General features: G+C 37.9%; 1 protein-coding gene across 1 annotated transcript; it reads right to left on the reverse strand.

Moving 5' to 3' along the window:
- Positions 1-275: 275 nt before the first annotated feature.
- On the reverse strand, positions 276-10325 carry enpp7.1 (ectonucleotide pyrophosphatase/phosphodiesterase 7, tandem duplicate 1). The gene is made up of 6 exons (XM_073866509.1): positions 9924-10325; positions 6497-6642; positions 5604-6236; positions 5239-5485; positions 423-543; positions 276-333 (listed from the first exon to the last, which is right to left on the reverse strand). The coding sequence occupies exons 1-6, from the start codon at positions 10168-10170 to the stop codon at positions 276-278; spliced, it is 1452 nt and encodes a 483-aa protein (XP_073722610.1). The 5' UTR covers positions 10171-10325.
- Between the last annotated feature and the right edge of the window lie 16720 nt (positions 10326-27045).

Below are 27045 nucleotides of genomic sequence, written 5' to 3' on the forward strand. Positions count from 1 at the left end.
TTGAATTAGTGCTATAATAAAGAAATTCAGTTTATCTGTTTACTACGTGAGGCTTTACGTCAGTCAATATGATGCATATTACTATACAAGGAGTAGAAAAATGTCAGCCTATACTAGTAAAAATGACTCTATTTTGTGAAATGCATTTTCATTACAAATGATATTAATAACAATATGAGCTTAAATGGAAGAATAAATCACAGATGTTGTTCAATATGGTCCCAGACTTTTGGACCCCGCTGTTATATTAAATTAAGTCTGATCGATTATCTCTCTTAGAATGTGGTTTGCTTGATATCATCCTCATCCTCATCTTTCATGTCTTCTGTTCTGCTGGAGAGAGAAGGTAAAAACACTGTAGATTAACAAAACACAGAGGAGATGTATAAAAAATGTAAATATTGAATATGTTTGAGTCATACCTTTGATTCTTTTTATGCCTTTTATAAACATTGTTCGATGTAACAATCACAAACACCACGACTAAAAATCCAGCCACAGCACCAAGCCCAACCATGACATTTTTAAGACTTGACACTGGAGTATCTAAAAAACAGCACACTCATTGTAAATGACCTGAACGTTATGTAATCAGTGATAAGATTAGATACAGTGAAGGACACGGTAAAGCAGTTGCACCTGTTCTTGCACAAAGGTGTTTATTAATTTGCTGATATAGTGGTTTGTGTTGATAGCGTTGTTTGTTAGCACTGCTGAAAGTGCATGAAGTCATTAGATATAAGATATCTTATCAAGAGATCACATCTGACCATCCCACAATCTTAAACCCACAGAGATTATGTGTAATATTATCAATATATTGGGTATTGCCGTATTGTTTTTAATTTATCTGACAAGGATCACAACTATGGAACATAATGTTTTATGACAGTAGAAACTGTTTGTATGTGTAGGGCTGTATGATTATGACAAGTTGTTGATTTTTTTTTTTTGGTATTGTAATTGCAATTAGCAATACATTACAATACAATTAGTGCTGGGCAAAGATTAATCGCGATCAATCGCACACAAAACAAAAGTGACCTTCTGCACAATACATGAGTATGTGCTGTGTGCAATTACTATGTATAAATAAATACACACACATTCATGTATGTATTTAAGAAACATTTACATATTTATATATATATTTATTTATATTTTTATATATTCTATATTAAAAATAAATGAAAAAAATTATATATAAGTAAAACAATTCTGAAATAAATATATATGAATGTGTGTGTAAATATACACAATAATTAGACACAGTACACGCACATATATTATGCAAAAAAATCACTTTTATTTTGTATGCGATTAATCACGATTAATCTTTGCCCAGCACTAAATACAATATAATATATGTATCACCTAAAGGATTATTAGGAACACCATACTAACACTGTGTTTGACCCCCTTTCGCCTTCAGAACTGCCTTAATTCTACGTGGCATTGATTCATTGTGAATTATCCTGCTGGAAGTAACCATCAGAGGATGGGTACACGGTGGTCATAAAGGGATGGACATGGTCAGAAACAATGCTCAGATAGGCCGTGGCATTTAAATGATGCCCAATTGGAACTAAGGGGCCTAAAGTGTGCCAAGAACACATCCCCCACACCATTACACCAACACCACCAGCCCGCACAGTGGTAACAAGGCATAATGGTTCCATGTTCTCATTCCGTTTACGCCAAATTCTGACTTTACCATCTGAATGTCTCAACAGAAATCGAGACTCATCAGACCAGGCAACATTTTTGCAGTCTTCAACTCCAATTTTGGTGAGCTCGAACAAATTGTAGCCTCTTTTTCCTATTTGTAGTGGAGTTGAGTGGGGTCTTCTGCTGTTATAGCCCATCTGTGTCAAGGTTGTGCGTGTTGTGGCTTCACAAATGCTTTGCTGCATACCTCGGTTGTAACAAGTGGTTATTTCAGTCAAAGTTGCTTTTCTATCAGCTTGAATCAGTCGGCCCATTCTCCTCTGACCTCTAGCATCGCCCACAAAACTGCCGCATACTGGATGTTTTTCCATTTTCACACCATTCTTTGAAAATCCTAGAAATGGTTGTGCGTGAAGATCCCGGTAACTGAGCAGATTGTAAAATACTCAGACTGGCACCAACAACCATGCCATAATTGCATTAATGAGAAATTGAACAGGTGTTCCTAATAATCCTTTAGGTGAGTGTATAATGTATTTTTAACAGGGCTTAAAGTACTCCGGCCGGGGGCCGGATTTCCGGCCTGAGGGCAGGTCCGGACTCCGGCGCAGGCAAAACATGCAAATGAGTCACTTTCGGCAAGGGACGCGCTTGGAAAAAACGAGCGCGTCACTTTCATTATGAGCGCGCATACCACGCGGCTAAATTGGAATTAACAAACCGGCAATAATAACCGGTCCCCTTCAACCTACCACCTTGATTCACGAGTCAGCGGTCACAGCCAATGGGAGCATGATATTAGGTTGTCTTAGCCAATTGCTAGAGAGGAGGGTGGGTCTTGTGCAGAAAGTGAACCAGTTCGCAGTTAGCTTGCAGGCTACACACGGTGTGGAGAATGAAGTTTATCAAACCAGAAGAAAATACATCTGCTTCGGAGGAGAAAGTAAAAAACAAGTGACGCTTGGCATGCCTTGAATAAAGAGGACAAGACACGGTAAGGCTTTAGGCCAGTGGTCTCAAACTCCCGGCCCGCGGCCGTCTCTCCCCCTCTATGCAGGCCGGTTCTGCTTTCAAAAATATAATATAATCTGCCCCGCAGAAAGATTTTCATTTACTTCGTTTTATATTTTTTAAATTATTGATGTAAACTTTTTAGGGGCCGTTCACATGTCGCGTCTAAAACGCGTTTTAAACGCGAGTCAATGCGATTTTTTTTTCATTCCTAAGCGCGTGAGAGGCTGGGCGTCCTCCGTTGCTACGCAACCATGAGCGGCTCTCACTCCAGCGAGCATAACAGAATACGTGATCAGATTTTATTGCTCATCTGAACCTCACGTTAATCATATCATTGTCTCCATGCGATCAGTTAATCTGGTCGGGACTTTGGAGTGTTCGTCCAGAGAAGAGCTGTACTGTAACTCGGGGTTACCCAACTGTTACTCAGAGAAAAGCTGCGTGGGGTTTGTTTGTTCAAGTCACAGCTTTCATTGGCGACACGTCATAAGCAGTGCAAGTGGGAGATGTAATGCAACGCATATTAAACTACGGATGCAGAAAAAGCCAAGTGCCCAGGTTTTGAAAAGAGGAAAGATTAGGAGAAACGTGCAAAAGATAAAAGTAGACTACAGTAGTCTATGTATGCAGCTCACTCAACTCAAAATAAGTGAATAATAAAGTATATGTATCATTATGTTGCTTGCTATGCAGTTACACATGAAGCAGTAATATTAATTTTTACAGAGATCAAACATATTCAAGTCCAAAATAAATGTATAGGCTATAATAGTTCATAAATGTATTCAGGAATTTAATTTGTTAATTTAGTGCAAGGTTTTAATAGAAAAAGTTTGTATTTATTATTATTATTATAATTATTATTAATTTAATATAAGGTTTAGAAAAGATTTACTTACTCTTAAAAATAAATTATAAAATAGATTGAAAGCACTGTTTAAATTTGTATGTATTATTATATGTTAAATAATAGAATTTAAATGCAGTACATATACGGAAATATTGTGTTTTTATGTTAAAATAGCTCTATGTCCCTCCAACAAGATGTCCATCTCAGAAATGGCCCAAAGCCAGTTTGAGCCCCCTGCTTTAGGCACTTGGTGCAGTAAACTTCCGAAACATGAGGCTTGTTTTTGCATAGTTTTTTGGCATAATAAGTTGTTAATGCGTTGAAAATATGACTCAGAATTAGTTTATTGAAAAAATGGGCTTGGTAAAAGTCCTGGTTGAGCCACAGAAAGTTCAGGCTCAGGATTTTTTTTCACTTTAAGCCCTGTTTTAAAGGTGCTGCTTGTCTTGTTCTTTATGTAGCCTTCATGCCCAAAACCAAATACTGTTTTATTCATCACTAGATACTGCCTATTCAGTCAACTTGACTATAGAGCAGAAAAAAACTCATTTAGATTGAAAATGCGCCCAATGGAAAATGACAATTTCGCATGAACTCCCATATATTGCAAAACGTTTTTTTACGCTCGGGTGATTATGGTTTTTCAGGCAACTCTAAAAATAAATATATTGCAAAACTGGATTTTTACACCTGATGTGTAAAAGTCACATGATCATTCTTTAAATATGGAGCGGTATGTCATCAAAATACAGCGAGATTTAGGCCCTGTCCCAAATGGCACACTTTGGACTTGTGGACTTCCTCAGAGTCCACACTTTGATGACATCATGTAGTGCAGACTTTAGGGACCCCTGCAACGAGTCCACAAGGGTGCACTGAAGTCGTATTTTGGGACAGACTTGAGTGTCACGCCGGAAATAGGAAAAGAAGTTGCACATCAGTGTAAACTCCTCCCATCCGTAGTCTGATTGCTCTTTTGCAAGGACTTGCTGAAGACTGCATCAAGGATGCAAAGGGGGCACACTTTGGAGCGTAAAAATGACAGATGGGACACCCTATGGATCACAAGACCGAAAGTCTATATGAAGTGCGCCATTTGGGACAGGGCTGAAGTCGACTGCTCTGTCCGCATGTCGGCCTGCACAGTGCCGTATAAGGCCGAACACACGTGCTAGCATGGTTTTTGGAATGACTTAACGTGAGAAAAAAATTATGTTTTAGTCGCATAACATTGGTTATTGATAATGCCGTTATTTCGCAAAAGTTTTTTGTCAACATTTAGAAAATAATTATAACGTTTTGTGCAATGCGTTTAATGGAAATGCAGCGTTCTTACCCTCAAAGTTATAATCTGCTCCGATCATTGTCTGCTTTAAAAATAGTTGTCCGATAGTCCTACAGTATCTGCAAGTCTGAAATTGCTTTTATCTTCCAATGCCGATTATAGGCCGATATATCGGTGCATTCCTACTCTCTAAAAATGTTAGTTATTTTTAACCTGCCGTTGGGTCAATAAGGGATGAACCCTAAAATTCAACCTATGATGGGTTGTTTCAACTCAAAATGCTGGTTTGTTTTAATTCATTGCTAAGTCCAATATAAATACTTTCTGGTTTAATTTAACCCAACATCTGGGTTTGTCCCTTTTAAAACTCACTTATAAGTGCACTTCTTTCAGAATTGAAAAAATGTAATTATTTAGTTCTTATCTTTGGATCCACATGGCTCTCCATTGGAGATCAGCATGTGTCGGGTGACATCCAGTGACCCGTCATTGACTTCTGGTGTTATGCCCAGTAGGTGGCACATTAGAGCGTACACGTTTACAGACTCAAATGGTCCAACCAACAAGTTTTTGTGGAAATCTGGTCCTACTGCCCTGAAGAAAGCCTTCATGTCCATGACCTCATTGTCATAGCCATGTTCTCCTATATTGGTCTGGAATGGGTAGAACTAGAAGATAAAACAAAGAACGTTAGAAGTGATTAAACATATATATATTCATTAAAATTGACCTATAATAGTCTACAGTGTTACACACTGTATAAGTAGTTTACCAATAAGTTCATACCCCGTTAATGACATATCCTGGGTCTGCATAGAGAATTATGGGTAGGATGCGTGGATGGTTGGCGTAATGCAATCGTCCAGGCATGTCCTCCTTCGTGTAAACGTGAAGGTTTGGATGACCTCCTTTCAAAGCTTTGTAAACCTTGTCATGCCTCCCGTCTTTGGGCAACACTATCCCAGAGGCTCCATAGTCTACCATGTGGAATTTCAGATCCGACAAAGAGAAACCTGGGATTTTACTGAGAATGATTTCGTTCACGTTGTCTCCTTTAAACACTGTGCTCATTCCATGGTCAGCAGTGATGATAATATTCAGTTTATTACTAAGTCCATGTTTCTTTACGGTTTCCCGGATGTAGCCCACTGTCCGGTCAACTTTTTTGACAGCCTCTCGCCTCTCAGGTGAATCAGGTCCGTGCTTGTGCCCCGTCTCATCTGGGTCACCAAAATACAACGTTACAAGGTCTAAGTCTTTCTCTTTAAACCATTTCCCAATTACTGTATCCACATTCTCCCTCCATACTGTTTCATTGGTGTGGTCATAAAATCTTACTTCCACTTTTTGTTCTTGAACTGTTTCGTTTTGGTAGGAAGCAGCAGTGCCAGGAAAGTAATGGGATCCTGTTTTCAGACCCTGTGAAAGTCACAGATATAATATAATGCGCATTTAACATGATATTGAAGATGCTTTTGTATCAGTTGTATATCTGTATAGCAAAGCAAGCTCTGTTTATTATATATAAAACTAAACCATTATACTTGTAGGTTAAAACATTGCTTGTAATTTATGTAAAGACAGGGGAAATTAAAAAGTAGAACATAAATGATTTCTGCTTAATCAGAAAGACTATCAATGTTCAACTTTCTTCTTTTTGCCTTTGGTTCGAGATGTACCTGTCTTTGAGCTGTGATCCAAATAGGCAGACTGCCATTATCCCAGTACTCATTCTTAAACTGTGTCATGTAGTACTGTTCCTTTTCCTGTGTGGTTACGTTGAACCAATTGTTATGAATCACACCATGGTTCTCAATGTACCTTCCTGCAACAAAAAACATATTTTCATGTCATTGCATAGTTCAGTGAGTATTCCAATGCTTGCCAAGCCTAAAGCTGGAGGAGGGAAATGGGAATGCCCATCATTAGCCACCATCTTTATATCATACACTTCTAAATATTAGGGCGCTTCAAAATGTCATAGAATCTGGCTCCTGAAGGGCCGGTGTCTCTGCAGAGTTTTGCTCCAACCCTAATCAAACACACCTGATCCAGTTAATCAAGGTCTTACTGTGTGTTCACACCAGACGTGGAAGAGGCAGCAAAAACGTGCATAGTTGGACGCTTGAACATTTTGAGTTTATGCGCTTCATTCGCGCGTGAAAGCCGCACTTGAAATTCTAGTCATTCGTAAATTCACGTCATGGGTGGGGCTTATATAGCTCAAATTGAGTAAACTTACCAGATTGTTCCACCTCCATACTCTTCCAAAATGATCATTTTAATTCCTGTAAAACTACAAAGTCTCGTGTAGTGATGATGATGGTCCTTCATTGTTGGTTTGTTTTTCTGCCTCCACTCACTTCCTTTAATCACGTCACTGCTAGAGCCATCTCCTGATTGGATAATGCGGCACGAAAATCCGCCAAAGTTCAGCTTTGTTTATACTTGCGCTTTGGTCCGCAATGCGAGTCTCAGCTGATCACACGCACATCTCAACAAACAGACGAGGGGTTTCAGCCCAGTCTCACGAAATTTCGTTATATAGTCACATATTTTTTTGATTCTTTTTTCGTGCTATTATCACGAAATTTCATGTTTTATCGTGATCGTATAACGAATTCCTGTTTTCGTGTGATTATCACGTATTGTTTTGTCCTATTTTCTTACCATTGTCGCTTTGGTTTAGGGTTATATTTACATAAAATGACATCCCTAACCAAACCCAACTCTAACCCTAACGCCAGGCGACATATAAAAAAATAAATCAGAAAAAATAGTATAAACCAATATATAAAGTGACATTCTAATGAAAGCACCAAATCTAACCCTAAACCGAAGCGACAATGGTTTAAAAATAGGAAAAAGCAGTTGAGGAACCAGTAAGTGATAATCACACGAAAACAGGAATTCGTTATACGATCACGAAAAACACTAAATTTCGTGATAATAGCACAAAAAAAGAATAAAAAATACGTGACTATATCATGAAACTTTGTGAGACTGGGTAGGGGGTTTATAATTGACACGCTCGCTGTTGCACTATTTTCCAAACCGCCAGAGGGTGACGCAAGCAATCGAGTCAAAAAACAAACACAAAGAAGAGGATAGAAGAAATCGTCCACTGGAACAACCCTGCTTCTAATTCAGGGTTTACACCAGACGTGGTAGACGCGGCAAGCGTGAGTGATTTACATGTTAAGTCAATGCAAAGACGCGATTAGGCATCCTATAGCGTGGTACACGACGGGAAAACGTGCAAGTTGAAAAATCTGAACTTTGGCGGATTTCCGTGCCACGTTAACCAATCAGGACCTTGCTGTAGTAGTGACGTGATTACAGCAAGCGAGCCGAGTGGTGGAGTCTCAGCGGAATCGCAGAAGCCCTTGCCATGATGCGAATTTCCGAGTGAATGACTAGAATTGACGTGCGAATAGCGCTTTTTTGCCGCCTCTACTGCAGCTGGTGGGAATGCACCATAACATCAGAGCTTGATATGAGAACATGAATAAAACAACAATCTCTTAAATATGTCTTTATTAAACATTATCATTTCATTAACGTTTTACTAAACAAACAGTACAGACATCTTAAGGTTCGTATTTTATTCCTCGTCCAGTGGTTCATTCAATACAAAAATAAGGCAAACATTCTGAATCATGTCTAAAAGAATTTGGGTTTTAAACTGCAAGTTTCCATACTTTACTTTGAGTGTCAGATAAATAGTATATGCATTGTTTTGTATGGATTGATCAAAGATATACGTCGCAGGCTTGCTTGCTCAGACAGAATCACATAAAGTTCAGTCATTTTCGGATACGGAGCCGCGCGCCTTTACAAATGCGAATTGGGAAATGCCGTCTCGTGCACCCAACGCCCACGACCGCCCACTCCGCGTTGACATTGTTTTTGCCACACGCATGTGTATAAACAAACCTTTCAGCGCCGTGCAGCAGGATGCCCATTCGCATCTCTGCACTGACCCAAAATGCAACTCACTCCCTCTTGTCGCCTCCTCCGCGTCTGGTGTGAATGCACCATTACTTGGCAGCTTCAAAACTGTCAGGCAGGTGTGTTGAGGGAAGTTTCAGCTAAACTCTTCAAGGCACCCCTGTCATAAAATAACAATTTTTGGCTGAATGGTTCTTTAAAGAACCTTTACATCTGAAGTAATTGTAAAAAGGTATGAAAGAAATGATTCTTCTAAGAACCTTTGTCTGAATGGTTTCTTGAGGAACCAAAAATGGTTCACTCTGAAGAACCTTTTAAGCACCTTTTATTTTTAAGAATGCAATGTATTGAGTTTAAATGAAATTAAACTAAAACGACCCAGCAGTCTTTTTATTCTGTAACTTTAAACCTAACATTTGAATTTCTCATGAAATGTTTTGCTTGGAGTGTGCATGTGCTGTATTTGAAGTAAATGCCACTTGAGTTGAGATTTTGACATTCATACATAATTAAGTGTGGCTTAAGTGTCAAAATATTTTTTTGTGGGCACAGCTTATTATTTTTATATATTATATATTGTCACTTGAGGACAGGATAAGGTGCAAATGTGGAAAGCGAAGTGCTGGGATTTTTTTCCAAATTAAAGCACATGAATTCTCATAAAAATCTCATTGCTATTCAATTTAGAAACACATTTTCTGCCTAAAACACTGAATAACATTCACTGGTGCTGTGGCAGTGCTAATACAATATAAATATCTAGATTTTTGGATGCAATAGATGTTATTGAACTGTAAAAAACCTATTATCTGCTTTAAAACATGCAGGTGTACATGTGCACTGTCAGACAAATTGACGAAATTGGTCCCTAGCTGTCACTGGGACGGTACCTTTCAAAAAGTATTCCTTGACACGGAAAGAGTTCATATTAGTAGTACAGTACCTTAGAGTGCATAAGTACCTTAAAGGTACATATTGGTACCAAATGTATACATATCTATACCTAAATGGTACGTATAAGGCGTTTTAAAATGGTACTGCCCCAGTGACAGCATGGAAACATTTTTGACCATTTTATCAACAGTGAGAGATCGTTTTTACTTTAAAACAAAACAATTGCAAACTAATTATGAATTTCTATTCTTTGTTTCTTACCAGTTAACAGTGTAAAGTGTGAAGGACTGGTCATGGTCACGTAAGGTGGAGTGATATATGTCGCCTTGACTCCTTCCTCAGCCATTCTATCCAGATTTGGAGTGTCCACATCTCTGTCATAGTCCCACCTGAAGCCGTCGAACGAGACTAACAGCAGTTTGTTTTTGCCTGTGGTGCATTGTTGTCTAGCTGGAGCCGAAAAAACGGCTGGTAATACAAGCAGCCAAAGACTCAGTTCTAATAACATGACTATTCCACTAAACTCACAGGTACGATTTAGATGAAATAATCTTGCTGTACGCCCGATGGTGTTACTTCTGGTTGTCTTCTGCTATTAGTTTTTACACACTGAGGTTTCTCCTATCACTGAGGTTTATGGGACGGATTGCATGCTTATGTTATCTTATCTATGGCTTTATAGGGTATCTGGAATAACTTTGTCCTTTTCCTTTGATTTATACCCCGCTGCTTATGAAATTAAACAAGGGTTTTATATAACGACTCAAGGTTAAGATGTGATGTGTCAAGGAAAAGATAAATGTCTAGCCAGCCATTATAATCATTGCATTATATAGTTTTGTGTCTGCTTGTGGGATTAGGATGGGGTCTTATGTAGTCATAGAGTGCTTCAAAAAGTGGCCTATAAAGAGCAAAAGACCAAGCAAAAATGGTCACTGGGGCCGTACCCTTTTAAAAATACACTTTTTGCACCTAAAGAGGTCAAATTACTATCTCAGAGCAAGATGTACATACAGTATATTAGTAACAAATATGTATTAATAGCTTAGAGGTACATATTTGTGCCAAAATTATACATATCTGTAGCCTTTATAAAGGGTTAACAAATGGTCTGCACTTAAATATTTCATATTAGTACCTCAGAGGTACATATTAGTACCAAAGAGTGCATACAGTATTCGGTACTTATCAATAGCAAATGTATACATTTCTTTACCTAACTGGTTCAAATTAGGATATTTTTAAAGAGTTTTGCACCAGTGACAGCTTGGGACCATTTGTCTGACAGTGTAAGGCACTAACAGGCTTATCTTTCCCTGCTTATGCATATTGATTTTGAGACCTCACATTACGTAACCACACAAATAAGATAGATATTCATGATCCTGGAGGACTAAAGTAATTTATATTGTTTGTAACCCTTCAGCATTACTGCATATTTTAGGATTATTAGATTTTTAAACGATCCATATTTGAAAGCGCTTGTAAAAGTATGTGGCCCAAAGAAATGCATATGTTAAGAATATTGCAATGTGTTTGAGTTAAATTGTCTTGAGATAAATCACTTCCATCCTTTCAGAATGATGGAACGGCCGCATTAGTCCCAAACTGCATTTACAGCAGTCCAGCAGAGGGCAATATTTATTATGGTTTTAACAATATTGTAGTCATGTTTCTCCACTATTAAAATTATGAAAAATCAGCTACATTTATATGGAATATGGATTAAAAGAAACGATCAGAACAATTGATCTGGTCTTAAACTAGGTCACAAGAGAGACAAATGCTCAGATGCAAAAGCCGCTAAACACCCTTTACATACTTACCCTTTAATTCTGCTTAGTCCCTGCCTATAAGGCCAGAAATATCACTTTGTTGGCAGAATCCATTAAGAGTCTGGTAAAAAAATGTTAATTTACAAGAAAACATGTCCGATGCACTTGATATGTGACCCGTTCTATTCTTTTAAGGTCATTTAAACCTAGAGACACAATTTGCTTTAAGTGATGTCACTGTTATGCTTTCGCTCCAAATTATTTCAAAGATGTAGTATATTATAAATGTTACATGACACTGTTGTGTTTTACTTTAATGCATAAAAAGCAAATAGTGACGCAAATGATGAGTAAAATGATCTGCATTTGTCATGAATATGAGACTCCAGCAGGTGTTTCATATTCTATTGAAGTCATTCTGTTGCAGATTTACTCGTGTGCTTTCAGTTTTGTTGTTGTGTTGTCACTGTTGAGCTTACAGTCTCGCACAAAATCTGCTGATGAACTTGGGAATTCATTTTTCACACTATAGCAAGCTGTCCAGGCCTTTAGGGAACAAAGCAGTCTTTTTTGTAAAGAGAATACAAACAGTGTTGTTTTAAATAAAATATATTAAGTAATAAATATTTATTCATTGACAATAGCATTCCTTTACCATGCACATGCCAGAAATGTTTTTATTATTTAATAAAATAATTACCAGCTTATTAAAGCAACACATTCTTCGTCATAATAATGCTCTATGTAGAATTATCTTTTAATTATTTAATTATTTTTTATTGAATTATTTTTTAATCAGATAACAATGCCTTATATGTGCTGTATTACATTTTCAGCAAACATTTATAAAAATGTTCTTGATTTTGCCCTTTATTTTTAGGTGCCAGTTGCAAGCTCTTCTGTCCCTCCTTTGTCCAGAAAGCAATATTAGAATTTTCAAGAAGGAAATATTTCAGGTACAGTACTTGAAAATGTATATTGTTTCTATAGTAGCATTAATCCCTAAACTTTCATAAAGTGTCATGTTTGCAGTTTTTATAATATCACAATTACTACAATTTAAACAAAATATGTATATATGGTATATTTAGCAAAGGGGTTTCTTACTAAAGGTTCATCATATGTAGGGGCCCTTGCCATCATATAGTTTGAAAAACCCCTGACTTGTTTATTCTTGTTTATTTATTCGCTGACAGAGCAATGACTTAAACAGCACTTTCTTGATGGGTATAATTTGTAACCTTTGATATCGAATTAAATTATTAAGGGATCTCTTATCAAGATAGGCCTACCACATTGCTTGTCATGTCATATTTTTTGTGTGCTTTGTAATATGCTTCTGAACATTTACTAAGTTAATAATATTAGTAGTTTAGGGGATGAATTGCACATTTATGTTCTCTTATCCTGTGGCTTTATCAGAAGTTGTATTCAGCAGTAATTACTCAGCTGTTTTTCCAATGTAAAATGCTTACAGAAGTACAGACGTCTGATATCTTTCACAGCCATTTCAGGGCTCCAGACTAACTTTTTTCACTATGAGCACAGTGGTCCCAACTGAAAATTTTAGGGGCGCAACCAGAAAATTTAGGGGCACACACTGTAAATCAACATTCTAACCAAATATTTAAATTTCTACCAATTTCCACTGTATAACTAATAAATACGTTAATGATAAATGCAGAAAGTACAATGTGCGGTTTTAAATTCAGTGTCACATCACAAAAAAATAGGTCAATTTAACTGGTCGCACATGTGCGACTGAATGTAAAATTCAGTGGCACACTGTCAAATTTTGGTATATGTTAATGCATTTAGCTTTTATTTAATGAGATCAGATGAATCAGGTGGTTCTTTTTTGAGAATGATGAAGCTCATACATTATTTGCATTAGCTGTATAACTTTAAAATATGCATCTACAGGATGTACAGCAGAGGGCAGCATTTACTCACTGTTTTTCAAATTCAATTTCATTGTAGGTTTCTTGCTTATTTTTGCCTCTTCAGCTGGTACTCTCCTAAATGTATTGTCCAATCACATGCATGTTAATAATATTATGTTTAGGATGCCATTAAGGGTTTAACATAACTGTCACACTTCTCAGAATTGTCAAATTTTAGGGGTCGTACTGGCCCCAAATACTTTACATATATATTTTAGATGAGTTCTTGAATTCAAAGTTCAAGATTATAACCACAAGGTCCTGCCATCCCATATCGCAATCTCCCTCTTATTTATTGTTATTATTCTGGCACGCTCATCAGATGTAGCCCAGAAGACCTACAAGATGCAAACATCATTGGTTGACACGTGCAACCTCTTACGTACTATCTGCTGATGTTGTTGGCAATTTCATGGTCTTGACCCGGGCTTTCAATAACAGAAGCACACATGCTTGTTCTATATTACCACCTTCGTGTGACACGCAATCATGACCCCAAAACTCATCTCATTTCATTATGCATTTTATGATGCACTATCCCAGCCCCCACACACCTACTGTACTTACCAGGTTAAAGACAAGCCAAATGTTAGATGCTTACAGGCTCACCTCATGAAAGGGCATTGCATTAGCAGTGCAAAGGTTGTGCATTTGACTCTCAGGAAAAATGTTTACCTTGAATGCAATGTAAGTCGCTTTAGATAAAACCATCAGGCAAATATATTAAAATGTAAAACGTAAACATACAATTTCCAAGATTAACATGTGTTGTTAGCGCAGTTATGGATGTCGATGTGGTAGCCACAAATATTAATATATTTCTTTTAAGAAATAGATGCCCAAAAAAACATGCCTTTTACCTTTAAAGTAATCCGAACAGGTTTCACGCCGATCTCCGAGAGATTATTCTCTTGGTCAGTTGTGTTTTATGATGTGCCCTTATTGATGTCAATCAAATCATCTGGCAGCTAGTTGCTCATATGGGTTTTGCTTTTGGCCTTGAAAAAGGTTCAAGGTGAATATTTAATATGTTGAAGGACAAGCTCTAACCATCATCAGCTCGCATTTTTCTCATTTACATGAACTGTACGTGAAAGCAAGCCGTTTCCTGTATGACCGTGAAAGCATGCATTAGACGCCACAATAGCTTCTGCTAGGCACACATTTTAAATTTTTTAAGTTTGTTGATTGAGCATATGGTTTGTATTCACACCGTATATTTGGTTTGAACAGGCAGAGCATCTGGTGGTTGGCTAGGGGGTGGAGGTCTCAGTGTGGCACTGTGCAAGCCGGATTAGATCTAAGCCTGACTAGAGCTCTAGTTAGGTTTAGTTTTAAGCCTGCACCGGGCACTTCAAATAACACATCCTAAGCCCTCAAATACTAGACTGTGGCCTGTGTCAAGCATTCTCATCTATCATATTACAAGTTTGAAAGGCACCTTGTAACACTTGTTCTGAGCGTTTAATAGTTTTTTTATGGGTTTTCCTCAGTAAAGACTCGGTCTAAACTAATGAAGATGAACCTGAATTTAAAGGGTAAAGGGGTGGAGGTTAACGCTTGTTAAATACCACTGAGTACAATCCCTGTTTCACAGTATGTATTTAAGGTTGTATTCAATCTAAGATAGGCTATTTTTGGCATGTTGAAAGAATCTGCTGTAATTTATGATTTTAGGATTGAAGTTGGAATATAAGTCATAATTATGAGATATGTCAATTGTAAAAGACTAAATGATTAGATTTATTTGACTTAAAAGTTATTTTAATCATGATTTAGTATCTCAAAATTGCAACTGAGGACATCTCATGATGACTTTCTATTTCATAAATGATTAAATATCTCATAATATGTGACCCTGTCCAGGGTTTCACGCAGAAAATTTGTTAGGTAAGGTGGTAGGGTTGGGTGGTTTGTGTTAGGGGCCGTGGCAATCAAAGGGGTGTACGCGTCATGATGAAACTTAAAATATTTTTTAAAACACTCAAATAAAACTTAATTTTGAAGAAACTATGACAGAAAATGAACGCATACTAGATTATTCATGAATTAAATGTTTTTAACAGATACCTCTAAGTGAAACTAAAGGGTTAATAAACACAAACTGAAGCAGACGAGGATAGATAGAGCGAAGAATGTAAAAACTGATTATTTCCGACTATTATTTACATTATCTTAAAGGGGTGTAACTACTGTAGCATGTAAACAATGCACATAAATAACGTGAGCAAGAGCGCTCAACAATTATATCGAATCAACAGGCACGTGCCAACTAGCTAGCAGGTTGCTCCAACAACAAAAATCACCAGCTAACTTACTTTAAATCTGCAAGAACTATAGACTAATACAATAACAGGCTTAAATAAACCCAAAACATAAGTCCACTTACAGTTCTCACGGACACGCTTTATATCAACTGGCTATCCTTCAGACAGTTAATGGACCATTTCGGCCATGTGGCGCACGTGCGGGCTCGGGGTTTGAAGCGCGTCCACGCTATTCTCCGAGACGTTTTATCAACTGGCTACTAGTTATCCAAATGACAGTGAAGGACCACGTCTTTCTCTTATTTGGCTGTGTGGTGCACGTGCCTGCTCGCGGTGTGAAGCGCTATTCTCCGAGATGCACTTGACGGCCTTTTGTGCAGCAAATTATTATTTTTTTGGATTATTTTTTTTACATTATGTAGGAAGATTTTATGTACAAAATAGTAAATCACAAAAATGACTTTAGCTGAGTTTTTACAGGCAGGTCACATATCTGCTAATAATGTGATCAAATAAAATGTTCAAATCTACCAATATGACTTAGTTTTCTTCTCAGTATGGCAGATAAACCATCTTCATATGTATGAAGAGCGTATAGCAGCGTGCGTGAATTGATATTATTTGTGCGAATCCCATGAAAACAAGTTGTTAAGTAGTTGTATCAGTCAGCTGGGGTTTGTAATCAAGCCAGAGGAGAGAATCCCGTAGACGTCCTGTGGAGATGTGACATCTCCTCTCATATTGACTCATCAGCGGCTAAATGGTGCTGAGGAAAACAAGTAACAGTAAAATACAATAGATAATATCGCACATTTAATCTAAACAGGTTTGCTTTCCTGCTGTTTTTGGTCATTTGCGCTCGTATGACTGAGAGCGTCAGATGCATTATCTCGGCCCTGAGTCACGCTCATTTGTAACAAATGCGTTTTGAGCCACAACACTTTGCATTCGATTCTTATTGCTTAATTAGTTTTAACAGCAAATGTTGTTACACAGCAGCAGTCACATACGGATCTAATACTGAGATCTCGCTCATTAATTAAGTGTGTTAATTGTGAGTATAACAGATGAGTGCAGTATGGCTGGCTTCCTCTACTGCCTCTCGTCTACGCTGTTTATCACGCGGACGTAAGCTGTCAGCGGCTTTTCAGACACCGCCAAAGCCGCATCTGGCTAATTACCTGCCATTTATGTTGAACTCTTAAAGAAACGGTGTGAATAAAAAATACAAATCGTGCTTTTTTGGTTTAGTTGAGCTTAAAGGAATATTCCATTTTCTAAAGTTCTAATTTTAATGGACTTTAATAGAACCCAACATTTAATACTTAACTCAACACTTAACAGTTTTTTTCATAGGAGTTTCAAAGGACTATAAACAATCCCAAACGAGGCATAAGGGTCTTATCTAGCGAAACGATTGTCATTTTTGACAAGAAAAATAAAAAATATATACTTTTAAACCACAACTTTTCGTCAAGGTCCGGTCCAGCGCGACCTAACGTAAATGCGTAGTGACGTAGGGAGGTCACGTGTTACATATAAAACGCACATTTGCGGACCATTTTAAACAATAGACTGCCACAAAGACATTAATTAGTATCAGTTGACATACAACAACGTAGGAACGGTCCTCTTTCAAGAAGCTTGAAAACACTGGGGCGGAGTTTCGCGTTCGTCCTCTGTGACCTCTTGACGTCTTACGTATTGCAGTGACGTAGTGGGGTCAGCTGGCGCATCACGACCGGATCTACACGACGAGAAGTTGTGCTTTAAAAGTGCATATTTGTTATTTTTATTGTCAAAAATGACAATCGTTTCGCTAGATAAGACCCTTATGCCTTGTTTGGGATTGTTTATAGTCCTTTGAAACTCCGTTGAAAAAACTGTTAAGTGTTGAGTTAAGTATTAAATGTTGGGTTCTATTAAAGTCCATTAAAATTAGAAAAATTCTGCAATGTTTTCTTCAAAAAACATAATTTCTTCTCGAACAAAAAAAGACACCAACATTCTGGATGACATGGTGGTGAGTAAATTATCTGGATTTTTCTTTTAAGAAAATGGACTAATCCTTTAAAGGAATTGTTGATCTTAAAATGCTCCCATAATTCACCCTCATTCCAGGTGTATACAGTATGACTTCTGTCTTCATATTTATATTCTTCTTTATATTAACCCTGGATAACCCAAGAACCCTTTTAACACTTTTAGCAATTAACATTGGCCAAATTTGACCTGTGGGTTCTCCGGGGTTAAATAATATCTTGACTCTTTTTAGTGTAATGCATTGAATAGTGGGCAATATTTGTAAAGGGATAGTTCACCCCAAAATGAAATTCTGTCATCATTTACTCACCCTCATGTTGTTCTAAAGGGGCGTGTACAGCAAAGTATTTAAAGCGTAACTAAACCTTAAACCAACTGTTTTTAGTTAATGATCTGTAAGAATGGAGCTTTATTAGTGCTGTTTATTGATTTTAGTAAGTTTTTGACATTTGGATATAAAGTGTTTCAATACTCCAATATATGGTCTAAACACGTCTGAGTGCTGCCCTCTTCAGGTTAAACGGTGGCTGCAGTTGAATTTTCCTATTGGATGTTGGTCCGAAAAATACCTCGTGATATAGGCAGGTTCAAGCTCACCACGCCCTTGTTACGATCTCACCACACACTTGGTAAGAGCTTAGTTCGTCCCCTCTATCTCCGTTGGGATCTGCCCACTTTTCTTGCATTTTTCAAATATTGCCAGTGGGTGGAGTCAGGCTCTGACCAGGGGTTAGTTACGCTTTATACGCAGCTAAAAACGGCAGGCGGACGCTAGGCGGACACTTGCATGCTTTTTTCGGCTAAGCGCTTTGGTTGTTGTGATTAGTGTTGGGGAAAGTTACTTTTAAAAGTAATGCCTTACAATATTAAGTTACTCCCCAATAAAGTAATTTAATGTGTTACTTAATTACTTTTTATGGAAAGTAATACTTGCGTTACTTTTAAGTTACTTTTGCTTTACTTTTTCTTACTTGGATGAGGCTTGATCTCTTTCAGGCCTTGCAGGTGTTTTTTATGACTAAGAAGTTCTGCATTTAGAAATTGCATATTTCCATCGGAAAAATAAGCATGCATAGAGTGCGTAATTCTACATGACAACATTCAGTTTAAATTAGTATTTTTTTTAAAGAATTAATTAAACTGAAAAGTAACTCAAAAGTTATATAAAAATATTAATGTGTACATTTATAAAGTAATGCGTTACTTTACTCGTTACTTCAGAAAAGTGATATTATTGCGTAATGCACATTACTTGCTATGCGTTACCCCCAACACTGGTTATGATACTTCTGCTTTGTTTATCAGTCGTTAAACGACGTGCCGATTGTTTGTTGTGATATTTGTCCCGCTCCTCCTCCACTGTGATTGGACGGCTGAGTGAGAAGTGACATTGACGAGGTGAGCATTTCACCCAAAGTTGAAAATTTTTCAACTGTTGGAAAAACCACAGAGTGCCGGCGTTCAGCGCGGACAAAACCCGCCAGCTGCTGGCGTTTTTGAAAAGCGTGCCGCTTCCATTGGAAACAATTAAAAGTATACGCCAGCTGATGGCATAAATGCTTTGGTGTGCACGCTACCTAAACCTGTATTAATTTCTTGGTTCTGTTTAACACAAAAGAAAATAATTTGATAACTGATGGTAAGCGCACAGTTGACGGTACCCATAGTTGACTTCTAGTTTTTGTTCCTATGGAGGTACCGTCAACTGTGTGCTTACAGACTACTCTGTGTATCATTTATTAAAATATTTTCTTTTGTGTTCAGCATAATACAGAAACTCATGCAGGTTTAGAACAACATCAGGATGAGTAAATGATGACAGACATTTCATATTTGGGTAAACCATCCCTTTAAGCTTTAAAAAGCAACCATCATTAAAAAAACGCAAATGACTCCTATGGGTTAATTTATGTCTTCTGAAGTGAATCGATATGCTTTTCAGAGAGAACAATGAATATTTTAAGCTTATTTAGTGATTAGTACATAGCATATTATTGTAAACGTACAAATTAGTGTTTTAAATAAAGACCTGGCAACACATTGATAACGTCATGATAATGTCTTGTGAGTGGCTGTCATATGCGCGTTTCATCCAAGAATGGGCACGAGCATCTGAGTATCCAAAGTGACATCTGTGATCAATCACGAAAAAACAATGATCATGTGGGTTTAAATTGTTTAGTCTGGCATTTTGAGGTCTGACTGGTTAGCGTTACAAGTGCATGTGATCCATAGGAAAGACTAGAGATGTGTTCGACTTCATGCAATCCCCATGATGCTTACACCTGGCCAGGAGTACTTGAATACAAATTTTTCACACCTATGGACTACTCAAAATGAAAAACTGACAAGAATGCACATCCTCAATGTCATTTCCCAATGACAACCAATAAACCAATGAGAGTTGACTTTTACATTTTGTCATTTTATGATGAGCTATTACTTTGTGTTCAGGTTAGGGCATTTAATTTTCTGAAGCCGGAGGTTTTCTCTGATGGAAGTCTCCCTTAGCACTTTGTTATTTTTTATAATCTTGATTTTTGTGGGCAGCAGACCACATATTGATAGATCTTATTGGTGCACATTTCAGCATAAGGCTCTTTGAGCTTTTTACAATGCTGTGATCAATATGTCGTGCACCACAGACTTGCCCAAGAGAAAAACCATTCAATAAACAATGTAAAACATCTCTCGATCTCATGCAAAAAACAACACATCTTATTTAAAACAGTTTTGTTACTCATGCAATCAGTTACGGCAATGCATTCATTTGCTGCCGGGCACAATCAAGCTCCAAAGATCTAAAGTCCACCAATATTTCCAAGAAGCGTTCTTTGATCAATGCTTTATCTAATCCGTTCTTCCCGAGAGCACTTCTTTTGCCTGGGAACATTGTGTGCCGTGTGCATGAGTAAACTGTGTGCCTTTATAATCTATGGCTTGGTGCGTGTGTGTGTGTGTGTTTGTACCTGTGGCGCAGTGAGGCATGAGGGCAGGGTCTAAGATTGCCGTGCCACCTTAGCGCCCTCCTCTGACTGCTGGCTGGCCACTGGAACAGCGGCCCTTTGTGTGCTGACAGTGATGTATGGGTAATTTAAAAAGTCGTTCTTTTTCAAAGCAGCCAGCTGCTGAGAGGGCATCCAAGCACGGCCCATCCGCGCGCAGTATGAAGAACAAACTCATTTAAATTTACTTTACAGATCAAGGCAAATCAGATCTACATTAATGTGGCCGCATCCTGTTTGTGTTTCTGCCGTGGGCTGTCGCACAAATAACCCAACTATACTGATTATCTCTCACATTACCAAGATAAAGTGGAAAAAGTCTGAGTTATGCGGTCGTTTAAATGCTGAGCAGAATGGGAAAAGTTGGACTGTGGGAAATTAAAACTCAAAACAAGTAATAATGCTACGACGGATCGATGTTATGAACTACTACGACTCCTAATAAATTAGAGGCCGGAATTGATTTCAGTTACGCACGCTGCATTTCATGTGCTGTTCTGCCATTTTCTATCATATAAATGTACCTTGTAGCTTTATTGGCGGTGTGCTGGTAATGAGACACCCACACCGTAATGCTGAGGTTCTGTGAGCTTCATTAACTGAAAGGTTGGTCTTCGGGTCAGAGATCAGGGTTCTCATCAGGAAAGCCCACTTGTGTTTACATGTCTCTAGAATGGAGCGGGTTCTTATCATGAGTGGATAAGAAAATGGTACAAGGACTTAAGACAATGGCACTGGATGGCAGAAATAGGGAATCTCAAAACTAGAAACTGATGGGGTTAGTAATTTATAGTAAGCTAAATTAAACTCTGTCTTGGGGACCAAAGCTTTGTAGTTACTGATAAACATATATTTTTACATAAATGAAAGTCTCCATGAAATCAAAACTGACAATTCTTATTTTTTAATGAAATATTGCAGTGTTCATAACTAACAATTAATTAATATATTTAAATATTCACATGTTTTCAAAAACTTCAATTAAAGGCTTAATAAACACTTAAATAGTACACTATTTGAGGATACAGACATCTTGTGCCAAATTAACTCTATTTTGGACGCAGCCAAAATCTGTACTTGTGCCCTCTTGTGGTGATGCCTCTCTGATTATGTCAGCTTGGCGGCTTGAATAGATATGTACACTAGATGTCGCCTACGGCAGTTCATTGGACCGAATGCGTCAAATAGAGCTGCCATCTTGAAACAGGGGAACCCCGCATTCATTGTTGGTGTAACAGAAATAAAATCGTTATAAGTGCGATTTTCTTGGTTTTCTTTTGGTTCGTTTCAACAGTCATGTATTTAGCATTGAATCCAGAAAAAAAATTAAAGTTTTGATACTATGAAAATCTACTTTTTCTAACTATAATGCATAGTGCTAGTAGGCCTAACATCCATACGCAGCACAAAAGAATTCGGTGAATTCGAAGTACAGGCAGGGATAGCAGCTTTACCTAGCTACATCCTATTACAAGACCCCTGTTTCAAGATGGCGGCGGTTTTGACGCATGCCAAGGCGACATCTAGTGTATATATCTATGGCTTGGGCAGAGCATCCATTAACTCCGCCCCTCTAACTGTCAGCTTGCTGCAAGTTCCATTTCTGAATGAAACGCCTACTTTTCTATATGCAATTAATTATTTTTTTTTACTTAAAATAGCTTTGTATGAAGGTTAAATGATTAAGCTTGACAAATACAGCTGTGGTAAAGATTAAAGTGAAGTAACGGTATAAAAAGGAAACCACTTAAGAGAAAACTTCAAGATAATTTTTCTATTTATGTGTTTAAAGGGGACATGTTAGGACTTTTTCCATGTTATAGTGTTATAATTGGGTCCCCAGTGCTTCTATAAACCTAGAAAATGTGAAAAAGATCAACACAGTAACTTAGTTTTGGTAAACCATTCTCTGCAAGCACATAAAAATTAGTCATTGAAATTTGGCTCCCCTTGTGATGTCAGAAGGGGATAATACCGCCCCTTAATCTGTACTATCCAACCACGACACTGCCATTTAGTGCAGAGATCAGCTCATTTGCATTTTAAAGGACACACCCAAAATGGCACATTTTTACTCACACCTAAAAAGTAGAGATTTTAACATGCTATAAACTTCACATATGTACTCTGGGGACACCAGAGATTTATTTACATTTTTTTAAAAGTCTTGTGAAAAGTAAAATTATAATTTTTGTTTCATTCTGCCAACTACCGACAACATTTCTGCTAAGTTCCTAATAAAAATTATTTTTTATTTGCATTTATTTACTGAAAATTGAAACGTGGAAAACATGGTCCAAATAAAAAAATGATACTGTGTTTTCCCATCTTGAGTACTGCAGAGAAAACAAGTTCGAATTTAATTTCTCAATAACAAAATGCTAATGTTTTTATATGTTTTTTAGAAAATTTCAGAAAAAAAATTAATAGATAACCCTGACATATTTAATGTACTTTGTATCCACTAAGTCTTTTACATTGCTGTTGAGTGGCTCATAAAGTTTGCTTTTGTATGAATTCAAAAGACACTGGACAAACATGGTATGTAGAAATGATGATTAAAGGCAAAACTGGAGTGGTCTCTTAATTTTTTCTGTGGCTGTATTGTAAATATATATTTTTTTCGAATATAAAAATGTATCTGTGCTTCTATACCATGTAATTATGGTTTCTGGTATGTGTATTTTAAGCCATAATGTTTTATTCATTACATTTTAAAAGAAATAGTGCATCTATTATATAGCTACAGTAGGCAAATATTTCAGCAAAATATCAAAATTCTGTCACCCCCATGCTATGCCGGATATATGACTTCCTTTCTTAAACTGAACACAAATGAAAAATTGTATATTGAAATGCCGTCATGTTATCATCTTATATGCGAGCCAACATGGCAAAGCTCCAGAAAGCCATTAAAGTAATCCAAATGACTCCAGTTGGTTAATATACGTCTTCTGAAGCGAAACGATACATTTGTGAAAGAAAACGATTCATATTTTGAGTTCATTTAGCATTTGATACGTCGTGTAGCCATGGAAACAGTGATCAGCATGATAAGTCCAAACCTGGCGGTACATTGATAATGTACATATATTAACCAACTGGATTACTTTACGTCATTTGGATTTCTTTCATAATGGATTTATTTGCTTACTGAAGCTTTGCCATGTTGGCTTCCCTATAAATAAATAACAATGGCATTTCAATATAAAATTATTCGTTTGTGTTCAACTAAATAAAGGAAGTCATATACAATACACACTGTTGGAGGGGTGGTACTCTTTAAAAAGGTCCAATATGTACCATTAGGTACATATATGTATACATTTGGTACCAACATGTACCTTTGAGGTACTAATATGTATATTTGAGGTACTAATATGAACTTTTAGGTACAAGGGTTCCCATGGGTCCTTGAAATCCTTGAAAGTTTGTGAATCTGGGGGAAAAAATTCAAGGCCCTGGGAAGTTTTTGAAAATATACATACATAGATACAGGTCATTGAAAGTGCTTGAATCTATTTTATTCAAGAAGTTTTCTGAAAAAAAAAACATATTATTCCCTGTGTAGTGTAGGATAATATCATACAATTCTAGACTTTTTAAGCACACGTGCTAAACTGTTCGCTTTAAAAGCTTATATCTTATGTATACGAATGTTGATTCATACCAAAATGCTTTTTTGAATAGTTGTGTTTGACACATGAAAACGTCTCGGGTTACGTATGTAACTGTTGTTCTCTGAGAAGGGAACGAGACACAGCGTCACTCTTGACATACTTCCTGTGTCCCTGTTACACCGTCTTTGGCAATATTTCAGATATCGATATACTTCCTGGCTCCCGTGTCACCCTGTCTTTGTCGTTAAGCTTCACAATTGGTTGAATTTGATATACACATTCAGACGCACTTACCCCTGGAGTCGTCCCCAAAGTGTCACCACAGTGACGCAGCTTGAGTTCCCTTGAAAGGGAACTGTAACAATGTATTTTAGAAGGTAACACGATGTAACTTTGCTCTCACTTGAACTGTGTCCACATGTTTAGTCCTTGAATTTAAGGTTATTGGACCTGGGAAGTCCTTGAAAGGTCCTTGAATTTGAAGTGTACTAAGGTGTGGGAACCCTGAGGTACAAAGCTGTACTTTTTGAAAGGGTACAGTCCAATGACAGCCGGGGTATATTTTTACTTTTTTTTCTGACAGTAAATCTGGCATGAATGGTAAGTACAGAGTAAATTATAAGAGAATTACAATTTTGGGGTGAACTATATTTTTAATACTTCCTCAAAAAAAGAACATAAGATTTGTGCAACTGTTGATGAGACACTTTGCTAAGCTGGTGAGACAATGTTTGAGTATACTGTGACCAGACATAAGACAAACATGGGCCAGGAATATAGGAACAAGGAATAAGGTTTTCATATAAATTCAAGCCTAAATTTCACAATTCTAGTTTGAAAAACACATTAACGTAATGTTCACAATTGTCAATGGACAATGTAAATCATGCCTATTGTCCAAACTCCTTTGTCCGCACACTCCATTGTACATTCAGCTGTGGAAAAGTACTTGTGCAGGAAGAGTCTCGCAAATCTTGTATACGAGTAAATGAATGTTTGACTCTTGAAAAGGCTACGTAAGTTTTGCCTAATTAGGCATTGTCTGTATGTGAGAGCGTCAGATAACTGTCATCGGTTACATATTGCCCGCTTTCCGTCTTCTATTCTACACCGAGCTAATTAAAGCCTAATTTAAAGGTTTGCTTGCTTTCTGTCAGTCCGCCGTTGCCCGTAATGTGTTTTTCTGACAGAAGAAAAATATAGCCATCAGCGTTATGTTCCAGGCTTAATTAAGCAGGCGGTATAGAAAACGTGGCTTTGCTGCCGGTTCGATTTGACCTCGGGTTCCTCGCGATAGATTAGCCTCTCTCAGCTAACGGCGACGCAGTGAGTATTTAAATCCTGCCGGGTGAGGATTGCTCACTCACTTGCTCGTGCAAGGTGCGAACTTCTGTTATTAATGAAGAGGTGCCGGATCCGAACGGGTCACGTCCGGTTATCTGCGTTCGGAATAATGACAGCGGCCAATTAATGCAGAGGACGGATCTGAAATACTGTCTAGATAGGCGGCGAGCCGTCGGGATTCCCAGTTGTTTGCGAGGTGATTGTAGAGCGGAGAGGTCTCTAATCAGCTGCTGAGTGACAGCCCTCCCAAAACCAATTCCTGCACTGTAATCCTCCTTTTGTGGACGGCGTTGGAGATAAGTTGGCCAGGTTAATGCGTCGTGCTCCTCTACGTGGCCACACGTTGACAGGGCCCTGACAGGTAGACATAGACACAGGTGCTTGTTTATGCTAATGGCGTGTCGGACCGGCCAGATAGAGACGTTGTGGGCGCCTGGAAGGGCTGGGTGAGGACACACACACATTTTCTTTAACTTTGAATTAATGGTAATGCTTCATTACCAGGGTAAAGACATTAAAATACCCAGATGGGGAGCAGAGCATTGCATATACATGTGTGTGTGTGATTATGGATGTGTTTAGAGAGGGTAATGGATAGGGGTGATCCTGGTTCCTCTGGTCGTCCCCTAGGTCGACAGCTCAACGGAGAACCGGGCGCAGAGGGTCATTACTCATATCTGCACACACAGGGAGGAGCCGGAGAGGGTGGAAGCTATGAATCAAGGGCGAGCAGCCATCACACAGAGATTGATGAAAAGCCAACGCATGGTTAAGCCTGATTTCATTTACAAGCACAATTTTACCAAGGTGGGAGGGGCGTATGCGGGTACGCGCGTGTGCGGAGGGGACAAACAACACACCCCTGGGCTGGATTTCATAAAACAAATACTTGTAATGAATAATGGTGCGGTGACTTTGATTGAACGCGAGCGTGGTGGGGGTTGATCAACAATGCAAAAAGGGCCTTCTCCTCGTACCTGCAGTCGAGGTCACGTCCTCTTCGGTGCATGTTTTTGGCTCAGGGTGAAACATGACGTGAATCGATTATCATACAGTCTAATTATTCTCATGTTTTAATGCATAGGAAAACGAATGGAAAAGACCAGACGGCAGGCAATATGCAAATGTAATCCCGATGAGGTCAGTAAAAATGTGCTCTTAATCATTACAGTGTCGATGCGACTGTTGCTTTTGGTTTGAAAGATCGCTATTGGAATTCTATTTTTAGGATTTTTACATTTGTATACTTCTAATATTACCGTTCTTGCTGTTGTATGGAAACAGAATAAACACAATTAATGGACACAGATGAAAGGTGCATTATGTAATGTAAAGTTTATGTTTGCCGGCTCACCTCAGCATTCTTGGGCTTTCTACTGACATCTA

The sequence above is a fragment of the Misgurnus anguillicaudatus genome, chromosome 4 (assembly GCF_027580225.2).
Source record: "Misgurnus anguillicaudatus chromosome 4, ASM2758022v2, whole genome shotgun sequence".
Lineage (NCBI taxonomy): Eukaryota > Metazoa > Chordata > Actinopteri > Cypriniformes > Cobitidae > Misgurnus > Misgurnus anguillicaudatus.